The sequence below is a fragment of the Coffea arabica genome, chromosome 1e (assembly GCF_036785885.1).
Source record: "Coffea arabica cultivar ET-39 chromosome 1e, Coffea Arabica ET-39 HiFi, whole genome shotgun sequence".
NCBI lineage: Eukaryota > Viridiplantae > Streptophyta > Magnoliopsida > Gentianales > Rubiaceae > Coffea > Coffea arabica.
Window position 1 is genome coordinate 51,830,063 of NC_092311.1, and position 18,556 is coordinate 51,848,618.

At 37.9% G+C, this 18,556-nt stretch overlaps 4 protein-coding genes across 4 annotated transcripts; 1 reads left to right on the forward strand and 3 right to left on the reverse strand.

Annotated features, from left to right (window-relative positions):
- Positions 1-823: 823 nt before the first annotated feature.
- LOC140013368 (vesicle-associated membrane protein 725) lies at positions 824-4,143 on the forward strand. Its single transcript, XM_072062637.1, has 5 exons — positions 824-1,218; positions 3,043-3,184; positions 3,296-3,416; positions 3,525-3,587; positions 3,782-4,143. The coding sequence occupies exons 1-5, from the start codon at positions 1,029-1,031 to the stop codon at positions 3,926-3,928; spliced, it is 663 nt and encodes a 220-aa protein (XP_071918738.1). The 5' UTR covers positions 824-1,028; the 3' UTR covers positions 3,929-4,143.
- Positions 4,144-4,848: 705 nt separating this feature from the next.
- LOC140004221 (pantoate--beta-alanine ligase-like) lies at positions 4,849-7,745 on the reverse strand. The gene is made up of 4 exons (XM_072062633.1): positions 6,744-7,745; positions 6,431-6,544; positions 6,011-6,142; positions 4,849-5,219 (listed from the first exon to the last, which is right to left on the reverse strand). Exons 1-4 carry the CDS (start codon positions 7,347-7,349, stop codon positions 5,103-5,105), a joined length of 969 nt encoding a protein of 322 aa, XP_071918734.1. The 5' UTR covers positions 7,350-7,745; the 3' UTR covers positions 4,849-5,102.
- Positions 7,746-9,549: 1,804 nt separating this feature from the next.
- Positions 9,550-12,364, reverse strand: LOC140013373 (protein SULFUR DEFICIENCY-INDUCED 1-like). The gene is made up of 4 exons (XM_072062644.1): positions 11,983-12,364; positions 10,747-10,959; positions 10,335-10,490; positions 9,550-10,205 (listed from the first exon to the last, which is right to left on the reverse strand). The coding sequence occupies exons 1-4, from the start codon at positions 12,118-12,120 to the stop codon at positions 9,801-9,803; spliced, it is 912 nt and encodes a 303-aa protein (XP_071918745.1). The 5' UTR covers positions 12,121-12,364; the 3' UTR covers positions 9,550-9,800.
- A 2,412-nt stretch (positions 12,365-14,776) lies between these two features.
- On the reverse strand, positions 14,777-18,234 carry LOC140013378 (uncharacterized). The gene is made up of 8 exons (XM_072062647.1): positions 17,841-18,234; positions 16,421-16,501; positions 16,221-16,309; positions 16,024-16,098; positions 15,652-15,758; positions 15,486-15,563; positions 15,338-15,403; positions 14,777-15,189 (listed from the first exon to the last, which is right to left on the reverse strand). The coding sequence occupies exons 1-8, from the start codon at positions 17,961-17,963 to the stop codon at positions 15,077-15,079; spliced, it is 732 nt and encodes a 243-aa protein (XP_071918748.1). The 5' UTR covers positions 17,964-18,234; the 3' UTR covers positions 14,777-15,076.
- Between the last annotated feature and the right edge of the window lie 322 nt (positions 18,235-18,556).

Here is an 18,556-nt window from a genome sequence, read left to right on the forward strand (position 1 = left end):
TATGGTTTAACATCTAAGGAAAGTTTAGTGTTTAGCAAATTAAAATTGTTAGAAAGATAATGAAAAGAGCATTAACTAGTTACTTTATTTTAATGTTTCATTGTAAACATGGTGGGGACAAATTAAAAAATTTAGCACACTTGTGGGGTTAGAGAATACTATCAAAATTTAAGAAGGGCAAAAGTGGGGCAATAATAAAAATTTAAATTTTTATAGGGTATTAGTATGTAGTTTCAAAAAGAGTGGCTCCGCCCACGACAAATATACATAATTGTGGGTCGATACGCGATTAGGTTAAGACGTTGAACTAGAGGACCACGCGTCCAAGAAAACGGATTATCGTCAAATCTCCGTTAGCATTGGCCGTTGCCAAATGACGCGGTTTGAAGCAAAAATGGCTCTTTCCATTTCGAGCCACGGGATATAAAAGAGAGACTATCCTCTGCAAGCTACTTCAAATTCTTCGCTGGCTACAAGCAGTTTGATCTTTCTTGACTTTTAATTTTATTTTGAGCTTGGCGTTGGCATCTCGGGTGATTAATGCCATTACCAGCCAGCTTAGTTGAGTTAATGCCTATTTTTTTTTTTTTTTTGATAACGAAATTAATGCCAAAATTTTAAAACCTTAAAACATACACCTTGTGGGCAAGTGACAGTGGCATTTGCGTTATTCCCGATGATGTACGAGGGTTTGTTAAACAACCTACCACCCCACGGCAACCACCGAATGGGTCTCTCGACTATATTTCTATAAAATCTTTAAAGAAGAAATTAAAAGAAAAATATATATATATAAAACCAAGAAAGACGAAATTTTCTCTTTATGGTCGAACGGTACAAAAATCAAACTCGATCCAATCCTCTCCCCGCATCGTCACGCTTCCTCTATTTCTTTTTCTCTCGCGATTTATCCTCTTTTCATTTGTTTGCCCCTCTTTCTTTCTTCACTCACTTTCTCTCTCTAGATTCCGAAGAGGCCTGCTAGGGTTTTTGTGAGGGAGTTACCAGAGAGAGAGAGAAGAGTGAAAATGGGGCAGCAGTCGTTGATCTACAGCTTCGTCGCCCGAGGAACGGTGATCTTAGCCGAGTACACTGAGTTCACTGGAAATTTCACCAGCATAGCATCGCAGTGCCTTCAGAAACTTCCGGCGACGAACAACAAGTTCACCTATAACTGCGATGGTCACACTTTTAACTACCTCGTCGAAGACGGCTTCAGTAAGTTTTCATCCTTCTTCGTCCTTTCCCGATCTATTTGCCGCTTCGACTTGTTACGATGTTATTTGCTTGATCCGCTAGTTAATCGGTGCTTTGTCTTTCTTACTACTACTACAGAGTCAAAGGCTCGTGGTTTTGCTCTTCTTTTCTTTCTCTCTCTTTCTTTTTTCTCTCTCTCTTTTTTTTTTAAAAAATTTTTTTGGTGAATCAGCTACTTTACTATATTTATTCGTTTTATTTATGTGATGATTTGGCTCTTTTGATTCAGATCTTAGTTGATAACAATTGGAGTTTTTATTTTTACTGAGCATCTTCTGCGACTTTTCAGACTCTTGTTTTTGCAGTTCTGAAATAATTATTGACATTGAAATGAATGTTATGAGATTGAGTTCTAAAATTCTTACATTTCAGACTGTTCAAACTGGTGATTTTACTCTTTGCGGGCTGTCACTCCGTTAGATTTTCTCTTTTTTTTTTTTTTGGTTAGACGTATATTCAGTTGCAGATTAGAAGATGACTTCTTATTGGTGTTCGCATGGATCCTACGATAAGGATTTGGATCTTCTCTTATTATGTTGCGTTCAGATCTTTTTTGCTTCCTATTAGTACCTTCTTATTCTCTGATTGAAGTTTGATCGCTATTTGTTAATGAAATTTTATTATATGATATCACAGTAATTAATAAGTCGGTAATTTTTTAGCTGTGTGACATTCTGTGGCTTAAGGTGTTGAGAATTATGGGGCCTAGGATCAAATGGGAATTTTGTTGGCGTGCATTGGTTCCATTATATTTTCAAGGCAGCATGACTTTGTATACAAGTTTAAGTTTCACTTGTACAGATTTATTGCTATTAAAGGAGTTTGTGTTTTTCCATACCACATACTTTTTTTAGTTTCTTCTTTTTCGCAATTATGAATGCTTAATTTTGAAACTTCTATAGTCTATGAGTTTAATGATGAAAAATCCTTTCTAGAATAATGTGCTTTTGATTTTAAGCAACCTATATATATTTTTTTATAGTAAACATGAATTAGTCTAACGTCTTGATCTTTGATTTGTTTGACTTGACTTGTCATGAGCTTTGATTCCTTTGAATTGACTCTGTACTTGGACATTATCCTTATTCATTGCTTACACCCTCCTCCTTCCCTGCTGCCCCTACTATTAAAATTAAGTGCAACTATTTTTCTTTTCATGCTGCCTGTCTGCTCTAGATTGAATCTATCTTGATAAAGCATATTTGCCTTTTTTGTTTGATAATCGAGACTGTCAGTGAAGGTTACTTACTGCTTGTAAAGCAAATGGGAATTACTTTGATGTTCTGTATCTTAGAAATGGTAAAACGTGTATGGAAATCAAGTTGTATGCCTTTCTTGATTTTGATTTAACACATAACAATGACTTTTCTTTAGTTGCCTGTGTTCTCCTATTTAATTCTTTGGTTTTTAGGGTGGTTTTCCTGCTTTTGTGATGCTTGGTTGTACAATTGACTTATATGACAATGTTATTCTAGACATAGTTCAAGCTTGTTGTTTGAGAATCTGTTGGGTCAATAGAAGTATGATTGATAAAAATTAGAGTATTCTCACTCTTCCTATAATTCTTATCCTTATATGACTGTTGCTGAAATGAGTTTTTTTGAGAATATTCTCTACTCACGTGGAGCCGCCTTAGTGTTTTCAGGGAAAGAAGGGAATTGAATGTTTTCTGTTATATACGAGCATTTCCAGACTCCTCTAGTCCATTTCTATGTGTTTGTGGATATGTATCATTGTTGGTTTGAGTGTTGTTTAGCTAACAAACCAAATACTTCTGTTTGGCAGCATATTGTGTTGTTGCTGTGGAATCTGTTGGGAGACAGCTTCCAATAGCTTTTCTGGAGCGGATAAAGGAGGATTTTACCAAGAAATATGGCGGTGGGAAAGCTGCTACTGCTGTTGCTAATAGTCTTAACAGAGAATTTGGGTACTTCATTCTACTCTTCTTCATGAGCTTTTCTTTTTCCCTTTTTTTTTGGATAATATTTTTGCATATGATAATACTACTTTGTTGAAATGACGCATGATGTATCTATAGGCCCAAACTGAAGGAACAGATGCAATACTGTGTGGATCATCCAGAGGAGATCAGCAAGCTTTCAAAAGTAAAGGCTCAGGTTTCAGAAGTCAAAGGGGTGATGATGGAAAACATTGAGAAGGTTAGTGTAGTTGGCACCTTAATTACTTGTGCACTGCCTGTGAATTGAGAGATTCTGAAGATTGGAAAAGGGGTCTATGGATTGGATATAATGAATCTGGTCTTGCAGGTTCTTGATCGTGGAGAGAAGATTGAGCTTCTGGTTGATAAAACTGAGAATCTTCGATCGCAGGTTTGTGACTGTAATAGCTTGCTATTTCTGGTTTTACACTGGATCACGTTTTTTAATGAAGTTTCCCTCTTAAACATCATCTCCTGTGAAGTTCTTTATTTTTGACTTTATCTCTGGCTCCCTTTGGCACTTATTTTCAGTTTCAGACTGTTTGGTACGTAAGGGTAATGAGTTTGCCTTGGTCCAATGTGCAGGCACAAGATTTCAGGACACAGGGAACCAAGATGAGGAGGAAAATGTGGTTACAGAATATGAAGATAAAGCTTATTGTCCTGGGCATTATCATTGCTTTGATTCTTATTATTGTGTTGTCCGTGTGTGGTGGCGTCAAATGTCATTGATTTGGTTGTGCTATCGTTTTTGTTAGGCTGGTGATTGACGGAGAACTTGTGCTGCTTTCTTGATATCATAACATAGCGTTATGTTTACGTATAAATTTTTGGTGGTCCTTGCCTACCCATTTGATAGAGATGGTACTTTGAGACAATGCTTGTATAGTCTGTATTTCTGAATTCGTTGAATATATTAGAAGAGTCCGGAATGTTTTCAGGAAAAATATGATGATGGTTCATGCTCCTGTATTTTTGAATTTATTGCGTGCTCATGGGATCAACTAAATAATTACAATGCATGCGTTAATTTATGATACACTATTAACTTTGCTTTTTTAAATGGATGCAGTTGATAGAATGGTTCCATTGATAATTCCGCTGGCCTAGTTGACTGTTTATTTTTAATCTGACAAGATTGTGTGTGTCAAGGGGAGCATTTGTACCCGGGATTGCATAACTGATGCTCTTAAATTAGGTTGCTTCCTCAATTTATTTAGATTTACGAAAATAAATTTTAACGCGAAAACAGAAAAATACCCTATCTGAAACTCTTGGCACTCTTAGAACTCAAAAAGTCCAAAACCTGGCCCCCTATCCTCGAAGTTTAGTGATGCTTGCGGTTCCATTCTTTCACTCTCGTCAGTTTTTTTTGGGGGTATGTCATCCTCCTAGTTGTTGCATCTAGTGCAGAGTCCCATCCCATTGTTTACCAATGCTCTTCCATTTAAAATACAGAATTCCGTAAATATGAGCTTATCCCAGCTATGTAAACGGTGCACATGAAACTTCCGCTAGTACACTGATGCATGGTCGATGGACTTTTTTAATGGTTCGAGTTCGACCCAGTCGCTGCTATGGTTAATGTGAGTAAAACTATGAGGCCCAAGATGGCACTGTAGGTGTATTTGTTTTACGAGTTCACACACCACTTCAGAATAGAATTCATTCTCATTCTTTTTGAAGTAATTATCGACAAAAAGTTCAGAAACAGATATGTCCCTCTCTCTTTCTCGTTGGCAGTCAATACAGCCAAAATTCTGATAAGTTGAAATACACATTGCATAAATTTCTGGTGATTTTTCTCTCTGCTTAAATAACGGCACCATGGAGTCAATATATTCTAAACTTGGCATCCTATTGCACAAGCAGGCTTCTGGGTACATCTCTGTGAAGTGAACAGTTCTTATGGACTGATTTCCATGTTGTCGATCAGCCTGACCTTTCCAAACCATGCTGCAACGCAAAAGACAGCTGGTCCCTTAATCTCTTCCACTGCTTCCAGACTTTCTTGGTCTACAACCTGTTTCCAAAATGGAGGAGGAACATGTCAACCGTTCTAAATTGAGGTACGGAATATGAACTTTTGATATTTTCAACTGGCAGAAACCTCGGATCTTTTTACTGAATAAGAGTTAATAAAACAAAAAAACGAGAAGCACGTTTACTGAAGGATTTAAAGAATCTAGACATCAAGTGATTATCACAATCAGAGGTTGGGTTGTCTATCTTGAAATACGGGGGAAACATTGGAGTTATTGATATAATAAGCATTTTTATACTGCTCAGCAGTACTGCAACCGACAAAAACTCGATTGAGCACTCAAAGGTTTCAGGTGTTCTTGTCTTGGTTACCCGCTAACATCGACATTTTCACTTTATAATAAGCATTTTTATATGGCTCAGCAGTGCTACAACCGAAAAAACTCGATTGAGCACTAAGGGGCAACTCTGAAAAATTGACAGCTAACACCTGAGTAAAGTAATGCATGCTAAACGTCCATCTAGTTATTTAATGTAGATACAGCTATTGAACAGAATTTTTCCTAGAAAAGCCACATTCTAGCATGACTTTCATACCATAAATATGCTTAAACTACACTCATCTGTTGCCTGTGTATCAAGCTTCAAAAATCGCAACGATTAATTACTTCAACATGAAAGGTTGACCACAACAAGCACAAATGGCACATAAAGAACGGCCACCGAGCTCGAAAGCCCAATGCTTTGGTTCAGCTTTACCAGAAAACCAGATATTAAGAGTACTAACAGTTGACTATGCAAATATGAGAATAATTACGTATGATGCCTGACCTCTGCATAATCAATTAATCCACCGGCTTCTTGTACAGACTGGATCACTGACTTTATTAATTCTCTGCAATTAACTTGTCCATTTTCTGCTGCAACTTTAGCTTCAGTCAGCGATCGACTTATGGACAGCGCCTGCAAAATACCATGAAGAGCAAAGAGCATTGGCACCGGGGCGTGCCATGATTTTGACAGATTAAACTAAGCACAAATAAGAAGTGCAAGACATAAGCTGCTTCAGGAAACATTCCTAGTAAAAAGCTGGTTCAAGAACACAGGCAACTGAAACGGAAACTAGAAACAACCATAGCCACAGAGATATGGTAATATAATTCAACGCTATCTGCTTTAGAACGCATCAAGTTATTAACAAAACCACATCACTATAACCTCCAGAGGCAAATGTATGCACTTGACAAGTACCTTGTCCCTCTCAGCAGGTGAAAGGCGCACATTACGGGAGCTCATTGCAAGGCCATCAGGTTCTCGCACTAAGTCAGAGCCAATCACTTTTATCCCAAAATCGAGATCTCGAACCTGATGGAGTTCCCCCCAAAAAAAAAATTAAAGTAAAATGTTTTTTTTTTTTCCAATTCTCTGGTAAAGCTTTCATTTTTAATGTCAGGCAAAAGTTGGTGTAGGAAAAGTAGACATAAATTACAGATCCTGCTATACTATCTCCATACAAATATCAGAATGAAGAAAAGGAAATTTGCAATACTCCAGAAAGGCTAACCATTCTTTGTATAATCCGCCACTGCTGATAATCTTTCTTCCCAAAAAAAGCAACATCAGGCTCAACAATATTAAACAACTTGGTAACAATTGTAGCAACCCCTCTAAAGAAAACAGGCCTACTCTTCCCACACAATGGCTTTTCCAATTTTTCGACTCTAACCCAGGTTTCATGCCCCATTACCCCATCCTCCACGCAAGATACAACCTCTCTCCCTTCCCTTTCTCCCCCGTGTTGATCTCCGCTATCATTCCAACAATTCCTATCATTACTATTATCCCCATAATCATATAAATTGTGCGGGTGGAAAACAACATCGACCCCACCAGGAATGGACTTGAGCTTGTCAATATCACCAAGAAAATCAGAAGGGTATGTTGAAAGGTCTTCAGTTGGGGAGAATTGACCTGGGTTCACATATATTGAAACGACAACTGACTGGGAGTGCTTGTGAGCATCTCTAATGAGGGATAAATGACCTTCATGAAGGTAACCCATGGTGGGGACTAATCCAATTGTCTTGCCTTGGGCTCTCATGCTTCTTGACCACTGTCTCATCTTATCCTTGTCCGAGATGATTAAGGGATTTTCAGTGGCCATTTGCATTGAAATCTGAACTTAAAAAGGAATCCTTGTACTTTTTGCTCTGTCAAGATCAAATTTTTCTGTAGTTTTTCGAACTTGTGTGTGAAATTTGTAACAGATGATAAAGGCAGGAGGAAATATGACTACTACTACTACTGCAGAGGAAGGAAAATGGATGAGCTTGTGGTGTGGAATCTGGATGCAGGCCCGTCAAGGGTAACTGCAGCGAGAGAAATGACAAAATATGAAGGAGGCGGCGGCGGCGTTCCTTTCTGTTACTATACTAGTTTATACAGATAGATATTTCCTGGGTTATCTCTCGTCTGGCGATATGTTTTGTGGAGACCGGTATCTAATTAGTAATGCAAAAGTACCAACCAAATTGGTTCGCAGACCACAGATTCACCGCCATGCCATGGATCTTGGCTGAAAAGAAAATTGTCAATAATAATCCGAATCTTGAACTCGTTGCTAAGTACGTTACGTGATAGTTTAAATACGTCCAACAAGGCCCATATCTACATGAAAGCCAAACTAGATTATGTGATACTGTAAATATGTCCAACAAGAGCAAAATCTACATGAAAAAAAAAAAGAAAAAAAATACAACACCGATAACTTATTCCTCTCTAATGAATTTTTTTATTCTCTACCGTGCACATTTAAATAAATATCCCTTTATCTTTCTAATAAATAAAGAGACATATTATGTATCTAGACGTGAATTATGAAAAATAGAGAAAGAATCTGTTGAACAAGATTTTTTTTTTTTTTTGAAGAATGAAGAAGATTCAGATCCAGCCAAATCCAAAGTCAATAGGTGCAAGTTCGTTTTTAAAGAGAGCGCATGTGTGACGCACAAACTAGATAATGTTATGTAAGTAAATAAAATATTACAATTAGTCACATTAGAACATTCCTACATTGACCTCCTGGTGGCTTTTATCGTTGTTCATGCAATTTCCTAATGAGAGATTTTTCTCTGTCAAGATTTTCTAAGGAGGTCTTTTTGAGGTTCTTTTTTCCCCCTAACTCTTCTTGTCCAATTTGTAGTAATTTTAGCATTAGGTTTTTTCCCCCAGACCGATTTGAAATAACTTTAGCAGTAGGTCTTACTGTTAAAAGCATGCCTCGCTGGTTACTTGAGGTTGAAAATGGAAATTCGGAGATTAAAGGGTTTCACCATTTGTTGTATATTTGCTGCCATTTGAAATAATTACAGTTATTTATCAAATAAAAAAAATTTCTATTGGAGTTTTATAAACTTGGAATCTCTCTCTTTTATAGAAACATTACAAATTCTGTAGCATTTTTCGTGAACCTGACTTGTGAACTTGACTTGTGTTTGGATTGCATTTTTCGTGATTTTTCATGAAAAAATTACTGTAGCGATTTGATGTATGTGAGAGAAAAAGGTAATAGGGAAATGTGATCACGGAAAATAACGTAATTTTTCGACGGAAACCGGCAATCCAAACAAGGCAATTATTTTTAAGATTGTGGGGAAACTAGTAGTAAATCTTTTCTTGTGACTAGAGATAACAAATTCTGCAAAGTATCAATGATGTTGAGATACCTTGTTATTGGACTGGTATAAAACTATTGAATCATGTAGCGATTCCCCGAGAGGATATAATATTGTTCTGATAAGTGTAATTAAGGAGCCATTCGCCAACTTATCTCGTATGATTTTCCTAAAAATAAAAGGATTCATACAATTAGGGGTGTTTCACGAATCGAGCAGCTCGCGATCGGCTCACGAGCGGCTCGAATACGAGTTCGAACTAATTAAGTCGATCTCGAGCTGGAGCTAGAGCTCAAAAACATTAACCTCGCCGCTCGCGAGCTCAATTATATATATATTTTTTATTTTTTATTTTAATAGTAAAATTACATATATATCCCTAATATTTTATTATTTGTTACAAAAATTATTATTTTATTTATTTTTAAAAATAAATAAATATTTTTTATTTTTTAAAAATAAAATAATAATAATAATTTTTTTATTTTTTAAGCTCGAACTCGAATTCGAACTTGATATTTTGAACTCGTCGAGCTCGAGCTTGAGTTCGAGTTTCACAAAATTAACTCGAGTTCGGCTCAATTAGCCAAAACTCGACTCTAGTTCGACTCGTTTGCACCCCTACATACAATGATACAAACATAATAGCACGTGATGTAAATTTTTTTGAGGAAAATGGTTCTTTCTCCAAATTCATTCAAGTAAATCCATATACATATATACTCCTTCACAAATGAGGGCTCGGAGTGGGATCATGGGAGACCCATTATTTAGCATCTTTCTTCTCTTCTAAACCATGATTTCTTCTCATCCCATCTGCTATCCACACACCCTAACAAGTACTAACAAATTCATTATCTCTAATAAGAGAAACTAAAAATTGAAAAGAAAAAACTACTGAAGCAAGCCACAGGAAAACATATCCAGAACAAAAAGCTGGTTTTCAATCAGCAAGCCATTTGATCTCTAAAAGGTGTAATCTCTTCAAAGATTGGAAGCCTCCTGGATCTAGGAGGAGCCCACACATCCAGCAGCCGCTCGAGCTCATCGACAAAGTCACGATCATCTTCTGAATCCAGGCCTGGAAATTGTGGTGGAGGCTGCCTTGTTTGGAGCTCCAAAAACAATTCCTGAGCACGAGCTCCGGTCCTGGGGTCATAGGAACCCGCAAGTTTTCCTTGCAAAACATCATCAAGAATCAAACGTGCCTCGTCGTATCGTGCCTGTTGAATTAGGCAATGACACAAGTTGCAAGCCTTGTTGGCATCAGGCTCGATCATTTGTGCTTTCCGGTAAACTACCTCTGCAGATATATAATTCGATTTCTGCATGTACGCCCAAGCTAAATTTCCCTGTCGTCGTCACCATTACCACAGATATTAGAACTGGCAGTCCTAAATAATTAAGGGCTCAATGACTTGGACGTGGTGAGACATTTTATTTTTGGATCTATTCTATATATATATATAAATAGTATGTACCAGTATTCTTGAAGTTTCTTGCTTGACGGAAACTTGAAATTTCTTCCCGTGAGAGCGTGCAGTCTTTGTGGGCTTTCCATTGAAAGCCTGTCCGAGATAAATCATCCGAAGCTTCTGCTTCAGCACTGATATTTGTTCGTCTACTCTTCCACATTTCTACGTGAGGTTCAAACACGTACCAAATTATTTGAAAGGTTTCATTAACTGTACTGGTAAATGAGGGATTAATCGTTTACGTATTAATATGTGATATAAGTAACATAAAGTTGGATAGTTCTTGCTCGCATGAAGAAGCTAGTCAATGTACGAAAGATTAATGTGAGCTAGGAGGCCTGATGGTAATTAAGGAGCCAATATGAATTTGTTTTGCCACCATTAAAGAAACAAGGGAATGTGCTAGACAACTATTTACCTTGTAGAGGTCAATGAGGACGTTGTCCAGTGATCCCTGAGCTTGTTTAGAACAAAGTCCCCTAAAAGACTTGATAGCTTCGATGGCTTCTTCAGTTCTATCCAGCTGCTTCATCACCACTGCCATGTCCTTAAGGGCGCTGTCTACTCGATCTCCTGCATTGATAGCCTTCCAGAACAAAACAATTGCAGATTCCGGATCCTTCTGAACTAGCTGAGGAAACAACAAATTAAGTGTGAACGGAGAAAATAAATTTAGCAAACTTCTTGTGCTGTATTAGTCACCATATAGCAAGTATATCATGAAAAAATATTGGTGGAAAAAGGACAAGGTGCGAAGTTTCCTGTTTTCGGCCCAAATTAATGATGGAGAAGTGCCCCCTATCCTGCTATCCATGCTGCTGATGTAAAAAGTGACCATAACACGTCTTTTTTTCTTTTTCAAGCCAGGCAGTTAACCGCTCCAACCAAATACTATACTAAAGCGCATGGATTCGTTTATGAAAAGAGACATTAAAGAGAATTCTATATTAGTTAAGCTATCATTTCATCTTGTTTATTACCATCTCGATTTAAAATTAATCGAGATCTATTAAGGGTGAAATATAATTTCGATACCGTGTAAGCGCCGTTATTTGATAGTTTGGGTTAACCATCGGAGGTTTCAAACTCGCAAATGTTTTCTTGATACTGTATTTCATATGGATGACTTATAGACATGGTTCAAAGTCGCGGTCGTGTTCGGACCGTTCTATATTAGCCTCGACATATTGATCGCCGTTCCGTCGAGACCCAAATTTTTGAAACATTTAACATTTTAAAATTTATAAAAAAAATATGATAAATAAAAATAATAAAAATTTGATTTGACTTTGAATGAATCGGGACGATTCGATCGTTTTTATTCATCTCAAATACGTTACGATCGAGTTCTCAGCGATCCATTATCTTAGAATCATCTCGTCTCGATATCGAAATTAAAAACTCCGGACTCGACCAAGACATCTCGGTCTCATCCGAGTCTTTGAACCATGCTCAACGAGTAAATCAGTATAAACCTTCGCAACTTAGATTACCTTGGATCATCCAGGTAATACAATAATGTTAAAACATTAAAAAAAATAAAACCGACTTAACATTGAGTTCATAATATGAAATATTCTCCATTTTTCTTTTGAATAATCTATGGAAAAGTATAAGTGATAACTTAAAAATCGTATAGAAAGAAGAAATAAACCTGAGCATGCTTAGCACGAACATAAGGACCATCACCAAAAGGAACCTTGTGAATGACGTGAAAGAGCGAGTCCTTGTCACCGTTATTCATCTCTTTGGTTGGAGAGCTCATTTTCTTCTTCGAGCTTTCTTCAGCCATTTCTTTCTTCTGTCTTCTTTCCCTTTTCTTCCAAGAAGGGACAGTCTCTCCAGTCTCCGCTGGATTACTTCAGCAGGAGAAAAAGGATACCAACTAACTCTAGCAGTCTATAGCTTGCTACTTGCAGCCGTATTAGAGCTGGATCGCCATTACCCTTTAGAATGAAAGATGCAATGGATGGCAGAATACACAGTCCAAACATATACATATACACACACACGCAGAGACAGAGAAAGAGAGACGTACTAGTGTCGAAGTATATACAGATGCAATTAAATTGATTATACGAAGGGAAGGCCCCGTGAACCTAGACACCAAAGCGTCTAAGTTCTCAACGATGTATCTTGTCGGAGAGATGTTGATTGGTGACTCGTACTAATCTCCAATTCCCCATCATTGGTGCACAACAAACCTTTTTTTATTATTTAATTCTTGTCTTTTTTTTTAACACTCACTTGTTGATCAGCTCGAGTAGATTTTTTTTCACACCACATTCAGTTACTACTATTTCCTTCAGATTCTAGATTGATTAACGATTATCGCCCAAAATATTTACGAGTAATTTCAAAAGCTCTTTACGAGTACTAGTAGTATTTCTTTCGATGCATTGGCACACTCATAATAATTTGTACGGGTGAACCTGGACCCTTAAGAAGCCGAAATACAGACTAAAGAATGAATATGAATTTGGAACCTGAAGAAGTCATTTTATGCATGCGTTGGATTTCTTTAGTCATTTTACCTCCAAAATGAAAATGCCTTTTTTTTTTTTTTTTTTGTCATCTCATTTCCTGCTAGTCTGTTTTGTTTGCTTTGTCCACGGTAATAATAGGCTTTTAACAATTTATGCATCTGGACATCTTCATGGAATCAATTACTAAGAACGAAATGGGGGATAAAATGACGACAGTCAACAAATACTTTCCCAAAGCAAAGCAATAATGGATAATTAACCAACTCAACATTTTTTTTTTTTTTTGGGAGTATGAGAGGGTAAAGCATTACTCTATTCGCTCGCGGAGGAATGCAGTTCCCACACTTTTACCCATAGTTATTAAACCCAACCCGGGAAGGAACCCGGCGAAGGAGGTAGGTCAACGGGTTACTGGTTTAACCGGTGGGTGAGTGGTTGAACCGGTGGGTCACTACATATATTTAAATATTATATTTCATAATTATTTATATAAGATATATGATATAAATTGTAATAAATAATGCCATAACAAAAGCTCATTTAATTTAATTTGTTATAAAATAATTAATTCATATAAGAATCAATAAAATATAAAGTTATTTATTAATATACCAAACTTCAAGTGTAAAATTTTATCTATATTTAGTGTAATTATCTAGCTTATTTATGAATTTTAAGTGTAAAAAATTATTAAAAATAATATTTGTCTTTAAATGAATTATGTAATATGTTATTTTTGGAATCCATTTTATAACTTATAGAGTTTGGAGGGTAATAAATTTTTATTAAAAGATTCCAAATACATTTGTTTTAGAGAAAAAAATATAGAATTGAAAAAACATTTATATATCATAATAAAGCTACTATATCAACATATTTGGAAGTAGTTTGGTGGTAAGCAGACAGTAGTGTTGGGGCAGAGGTCCGAAGTTCGAGTTCCCACACTAGCAATATAATTCTTTCACAAAATCCGGTTAGTGACAAAACCGGCCAAAACCCGCCGGGTTTTCGGTGTAACCGGTTCAACCGCCGAGTCGTTGACTAAGTCAACGATCTCTTTGCACAAATGATCTGATTCCAAACCCGGTCCGATCCAATGACCGGTCCACCGGTTTGACCGGTTCGACCGCCGGGCCGGGTTTAATAACTATGCTTTTACCTTCTTGTTTCCTTGAAGCCAGATTTTACTCGAGTTGCATCCCGATTCCCCTTTAGCTGCAGGGTCTTGATTCTTATTGATTTATTTATTCTTTTACTGATACTGATGCTGGCCACACGGGATCCTCAGAGCCATTTTTTCCGTGACAATTCAGCGCCACTTCTATATTTATACCAAATGTCCTGTTTATTTAATTTGTCATGTACTGTTTATTTAAATTTCTTCTACTATCACGTGATAAGTGAAATTAATACTGAATTTGGCATCGGTATAGAGAATTCCAACTGGATGCTGGCCGTCGAGGATGCAGGATCTCCGGCGGTTGACAGCCTGAGATTCACCAAATCAAACGCAACCCGACTCAATCTCAGCCGTCCATTCTAAAATCAAAGAATTTTCAAGTAGACACACCAAGATTAAGTCAGGTCGCGTTGGCTCGATCTTGGACGGTCCACCATACAATCCCCGTAATGGAAGAGGGCCTAGGCTCCAGACAAGAAAACCATTGCTGATACAAATTATTCATGGGCCAAGCCCATCTTCTTTACTTTAGTACATTCAAAAACACGTAGCAGAGAACGAGGAGGCCCAACAATAGACCCCCGCCATGATCACACCTGTTAAATCGAACGTTGCGGATAAAAGGTCCACCCCCCTTGACCAGACCTCCTCTTGACATCGACATTCATTGCAACGGCATTTTACCTACATAGCTACATCTGATTTTAACTTCCCAGCACTAGTCCATGTTAGGCTTACACAAGAAAATACCCGGCACAAGTGTTGAACATAAAAGATGAATATGGGGCAAAAGATGAAATATTGAACTAGATACAAAAACATATTTGTGGTCCTAAGGGAGTCAAATGAACAAAGCAATCTGAAATACTTGGGCTATTCGCTCTTGGCTTTGAAAAGGTAATATTTCAGACAAGCTTGCCCTTGCTTGCTTCATCATAGAAAACAATAAAATCACCACTTAGAACCCCTGGATGATTAAGTAACCCACAATTATCAAGCTATCGTAAACACGAACTCTGAAAACAACCACCTAATCCAAGGCAAGCATTAAGCTTAAAGCAAACAAAACTACCAGTCCGCAATTATGCTTGGTTCCCTCCACCCCTAGGACGGGGACCCATGCGACCACGCCCACGACCATAGCCTCTGCCACCTCCACCTCCACCTCCACCTCTCCCTCTACCATATCCAGCACCTACCGGAAAAGGCAAGGACGTCAAAAATCCACAAACATAATCGCATTTTTTTCAACACAAGCACTTCATAATGTTATACAGCCCAAGCTCCGAATCTAGCCGTGTTTGCACTGCTGTAAGAGCACTTTGGAAAGAAATTTTACTCACCACGATAGCCATATCCACCTCCACGGCCCCCGCCACGGCCACCCCAGTTTGAATAGCCACCATTCTCTGCCAGGAAAGAATGTGGATGAGATCTAATGTTTTATGTGTTAATCATACACATTAGGCCTACAAGACTCTTTATCCATACCTTGATAATTTGCATATCCACCTCTGCCCCAACCTCGTCCTCTCCCTCTACCACGGCCCCGCCCTCGCCCATATGAATCTGGAAATAAAAGGTCATCAAATCATTGGTGAACAGAAATCCCAAACTTCACGTCTATCCCAACTCTCATTACATTCCTCAACATTACCTTCATTACCAGCATTGTAAATTGCACGTGATTGTCTGGGTGGCTGCTGCTGCTGTTGCTGATAGTTATACTGAGACCTAGTTTGCTCAGATGGAGGAGCTTGGTAACTGTCAACATATATTCAACTCAAAAGTATTTAATATATCAAGTCAAGCAAAAATAGAAAGAAAAGTAGACGTTAGTCGTAATTAAATAACCACATATAGCCAACCTCACAAAATGGGAAAAGTAATAATGCAGTTAAGCAAATTAATAACCATGGAGCAAGTAGAAATCTACCATAAAAATGCAACCCAACATTTTGAAAAGGGCAAAAAGTTGACAAAGAGTATGAAGTTTATAAACATTCAGATTGGGCAAGCAAAATATTACCCAGGGGAATTTTTGTTCAGCTCCTTATATGACAATGTGATTGAAATCATGGAGACATGCCGAGTCTGCTCCACACTGTATCAGACATTACAAACGGATATGTAATTCACCAAAATAGGTAAACTGAATCCAAGAGCTCTGAGAAGCTCAATGGAGACTGAAAGAGACGCATACAGTAGAAGGAACAAAAAACTCACGGCAAAAGACCCTCTTCAATGGGTTCCCACACATCGGTAATGCTGACAGAACTGATCGCAGTGTCTTGGTGCAATCGAGGAAGTCTTCTCTACACCATAACAAAAAATGTGCAAGTTCATTTGAAACCTCCCACAAGCAACAAGAATGCAGTAGCAATGTAAAGGAAAGGCAAGAGGTCAATTTTAGAAAAACTGAAAACCTTGATAATCTCAGAGATAGCCACAGTCTTGCTTATTGCCTGTCCCATTGCTTTCAAGACAATCTCTTTTCCACGCTTCTCCTAGAAAGTAGATCACAAATTAAATAGTGTGACAGCTGGTCGTTGCAGGGAAGTGAATGAAATTTAAGCAGTAAAGCAAAAATAATTAGCAATACTGTCTAAATGAAGTTCCCAAAGAGAGTATGAACGACAGAAAATTATCCTGATTGCTTCAGGATCCCAGAAATCCATCCCCTATATCAGTTTATGCCTCATGAGAAGCCCTGTAATTGTCACTAAACTTTCCTGATGTGATTGTCATTTATCAATAAACTTTTTAGTACAGAGTGGTCTATCAAGATAAACCACCATGGGAACTGCTAGAATGCTGTTATGTAACGTGCTTCAAAAGCCGATCTCTTTAATTTGCTCCTGAAACCATTCTACACTAGGGTGTACAAAAGCGTTATTGTTTGGGAGTAAAATAAGAGGTTGGCCAAAAGCAAGCTAATTTTGGCCACTATCATAAAAGCAGAATTTTCCAAGAACTGCATACAAGTTAATTATGTAACAAAATAAAGTAATCTAATTGCTATTTTCACCTCTAGCACAAGAGAGCAACAACACACTCATGTACCACCTCCAAGCACAACCAAGCAAAAGACACCACAAGCTTAGAAGGCATCCAATTCAAAATAGGCTTGACCGCTCGGGTCAATCAATGACGTCACCAAATTATGAATCACGTCCCCCACAAACTGCAAGTCCCTCTAAAGACACCATATGACACACCTAGCTCCATACTAAGAGAAATAAAACCAAAAACCATATTTGGCTGTGAGATTATATATCTAATCAACATTAACCCACTTATGCAAATATGGTGGCGTCAATAGAATATGAGAATAGATCAGACATATGATACAAAACATCAAGTGCAAAACAGCTAAATATTCGCAACTACCATGCGGCTAATATAATAGGAATAATAGAAGTGGACGATGTTGTCTACCGTCTAACCAAGTAGTTAATCACGACCATGGCACCAAAAGTTAGGCACTGTACACGGGTAATAAAATACGAAAGGGCATCATATTCAAAAAATGCAGAGGGTACTGGGTACGGTTAACACAATGCCACAAGTCTTTCAACAAAAACAGACCATCGTTAACAAAGTTAACAGGCTATTTTCACAGGCAAGGTAAACAAAACACTAAACAGACGACAAAAAAATTATAAGAAAACCCACATTCTAAACAAAATTAGTACAAGAAGAAAAACAGGGGGATGGAGACAATAATAAAAATGCCAGAGCACAATACATAAGAGGGGGAGGAGGGAAGCAATTTCGCTAATAAATTCATGAGGGAAAAAAGGGGAAAAGATAAAAGAAGAAGAAGAAGAAGAAGAAGAAAGAAACCTGAAGAAGATTAGTGGCGTAGCTGATGTAGCTGCGGACCAAGCCCTGAGAAGTGATACGGATCTCATTCTCGTTAATGGGAGACTCGGGCTTTGGTTTCTCAACCTTTTGGTACCTATCCATGGCGCTATTGAGAGAGGGTAGCGAGGGAGAGAGGAGAGAGAAAAACCCTAAAAACCCTTTTCTATATCAATATCAACAGATGCGTATGTGTGTGTGTATATATATATGCTCACGCAAGGAAGAAAATACAGCTAAAGAGAGAGAGAGAGAAAGAAAGGAGGGAAGAAAAAAGAAAAAGGCTGCAGTAGTAACTGCTAGGTAGTAAACTAGTAGCAGCAGTCGCATTAAGCAGCCAAAACGAAAACTACTAACTAAAACCCTCCTCCGCCGCAAAGCGAGAGAGATACAGAGGCACCCGTATTTTATCAGCCACCTGCGGCCCCAGAAGCCTTAGGGGTCCTCTTTTGTCAACTGGGTTCTATTCGGGCTGCTTTCCGGGAGCACTGCAATCGTTGGCTGAAAATTATGAAGCCCAATTAAGTTACTTGGAAAGCAGTCGGGGGTGGTCTAATATATAATAGGGCTTTGCTTTGGACGTGCTGTAATAGGGCCTTTCTTTGGGTTCTTGGGCCCAATATCTAGCCCATTTTAGAATACTGCCAGCGCTAATAAATCTCACGTCCATCTCACTTGACATGAAGAAATCTCACAAT

Coding starts and splice junctions, on each gene's coding strand:
- LOC140013368 (XM_072062637.1), top strand. CDS start 1,029: ATGGGGCAGCAGTCGTTGATCTACAGCTTCGTCGCCCGAGGAACGGTG. Junction 1,219..3,042: donor CCTCGTCGAAGACGGCTTCA/GTAAGTTTTCAT, acceptor TCTGTTTGGCAG/CATATTGTGTTGTTGCTGTG. Junction 3,185..3,295: donor AGTCTTAACAGAGAATTTGG/GTACTTCATTCT, acceptor ATGTATCTATAG/GCCCAAACTGAAGGAACAGA.
- LOC140004221 (XM_072062633.1), bottom strand. CDS start 7,349: ATGCAAATGGCCACTGAAAATCCCTTAATCATCTCGGACAAGGATAAG. Junction 6,545..6,743: donor GGCGGATTATACAAAGAATG/GTTAGCCTTTCT, acceptor GAACTCCATCAG/GTTCGAGATCTCGATTTTGG. Junction 6,143..6,430: donor CACCTGCTGAGAGGGACAAG/GTACTTGTCAAG, acceptor GGTATTTTGCAG/GCGCTGTCCATAAGTCGATC.
- LOC140013373 (XM_072062644.1), bottom strand. CDS start 12,120: ATGGCTGAAGAAAGCTCGAAGAAGAAAATGAGCTCTCCAACCAAAGAG. Junction 10,960..11,982: donor TTCGTGCTAAGCATGCTCAG/GTTTATTTCTTC, acceptor TTGTTTCCTCAG/CTAGTTCAGAAGGATCCGGA. Junction 10,206..10,334: donor AAGAAACTTCAAGAATACTG/GTACATACTATT, acceptor TGACGACGACAG/GGAAATTTAGCTTGGGCGTA.
- LOC140013378 (XM_072062647.1), bottom strand. CDS start 17,963: ATGGATAGGTACCAAAAGGTTGAGAAACCAAAGCCCGAGTCTCCCATT. Junction 15,759..16,023: donor CTGAACAAAAATTCCCCTGG/GTAATATTTTGC, acceptor ATATGTTGACAG/TTACCAAGCTCCTCCATCTG. Junction 15,404..15,485: donor TGGATATGCAAATTATCAAG/GTATGGATAAAG, acceptor CTTTCCTGGCAG/AGAATGGTGGCTATTCAAAC.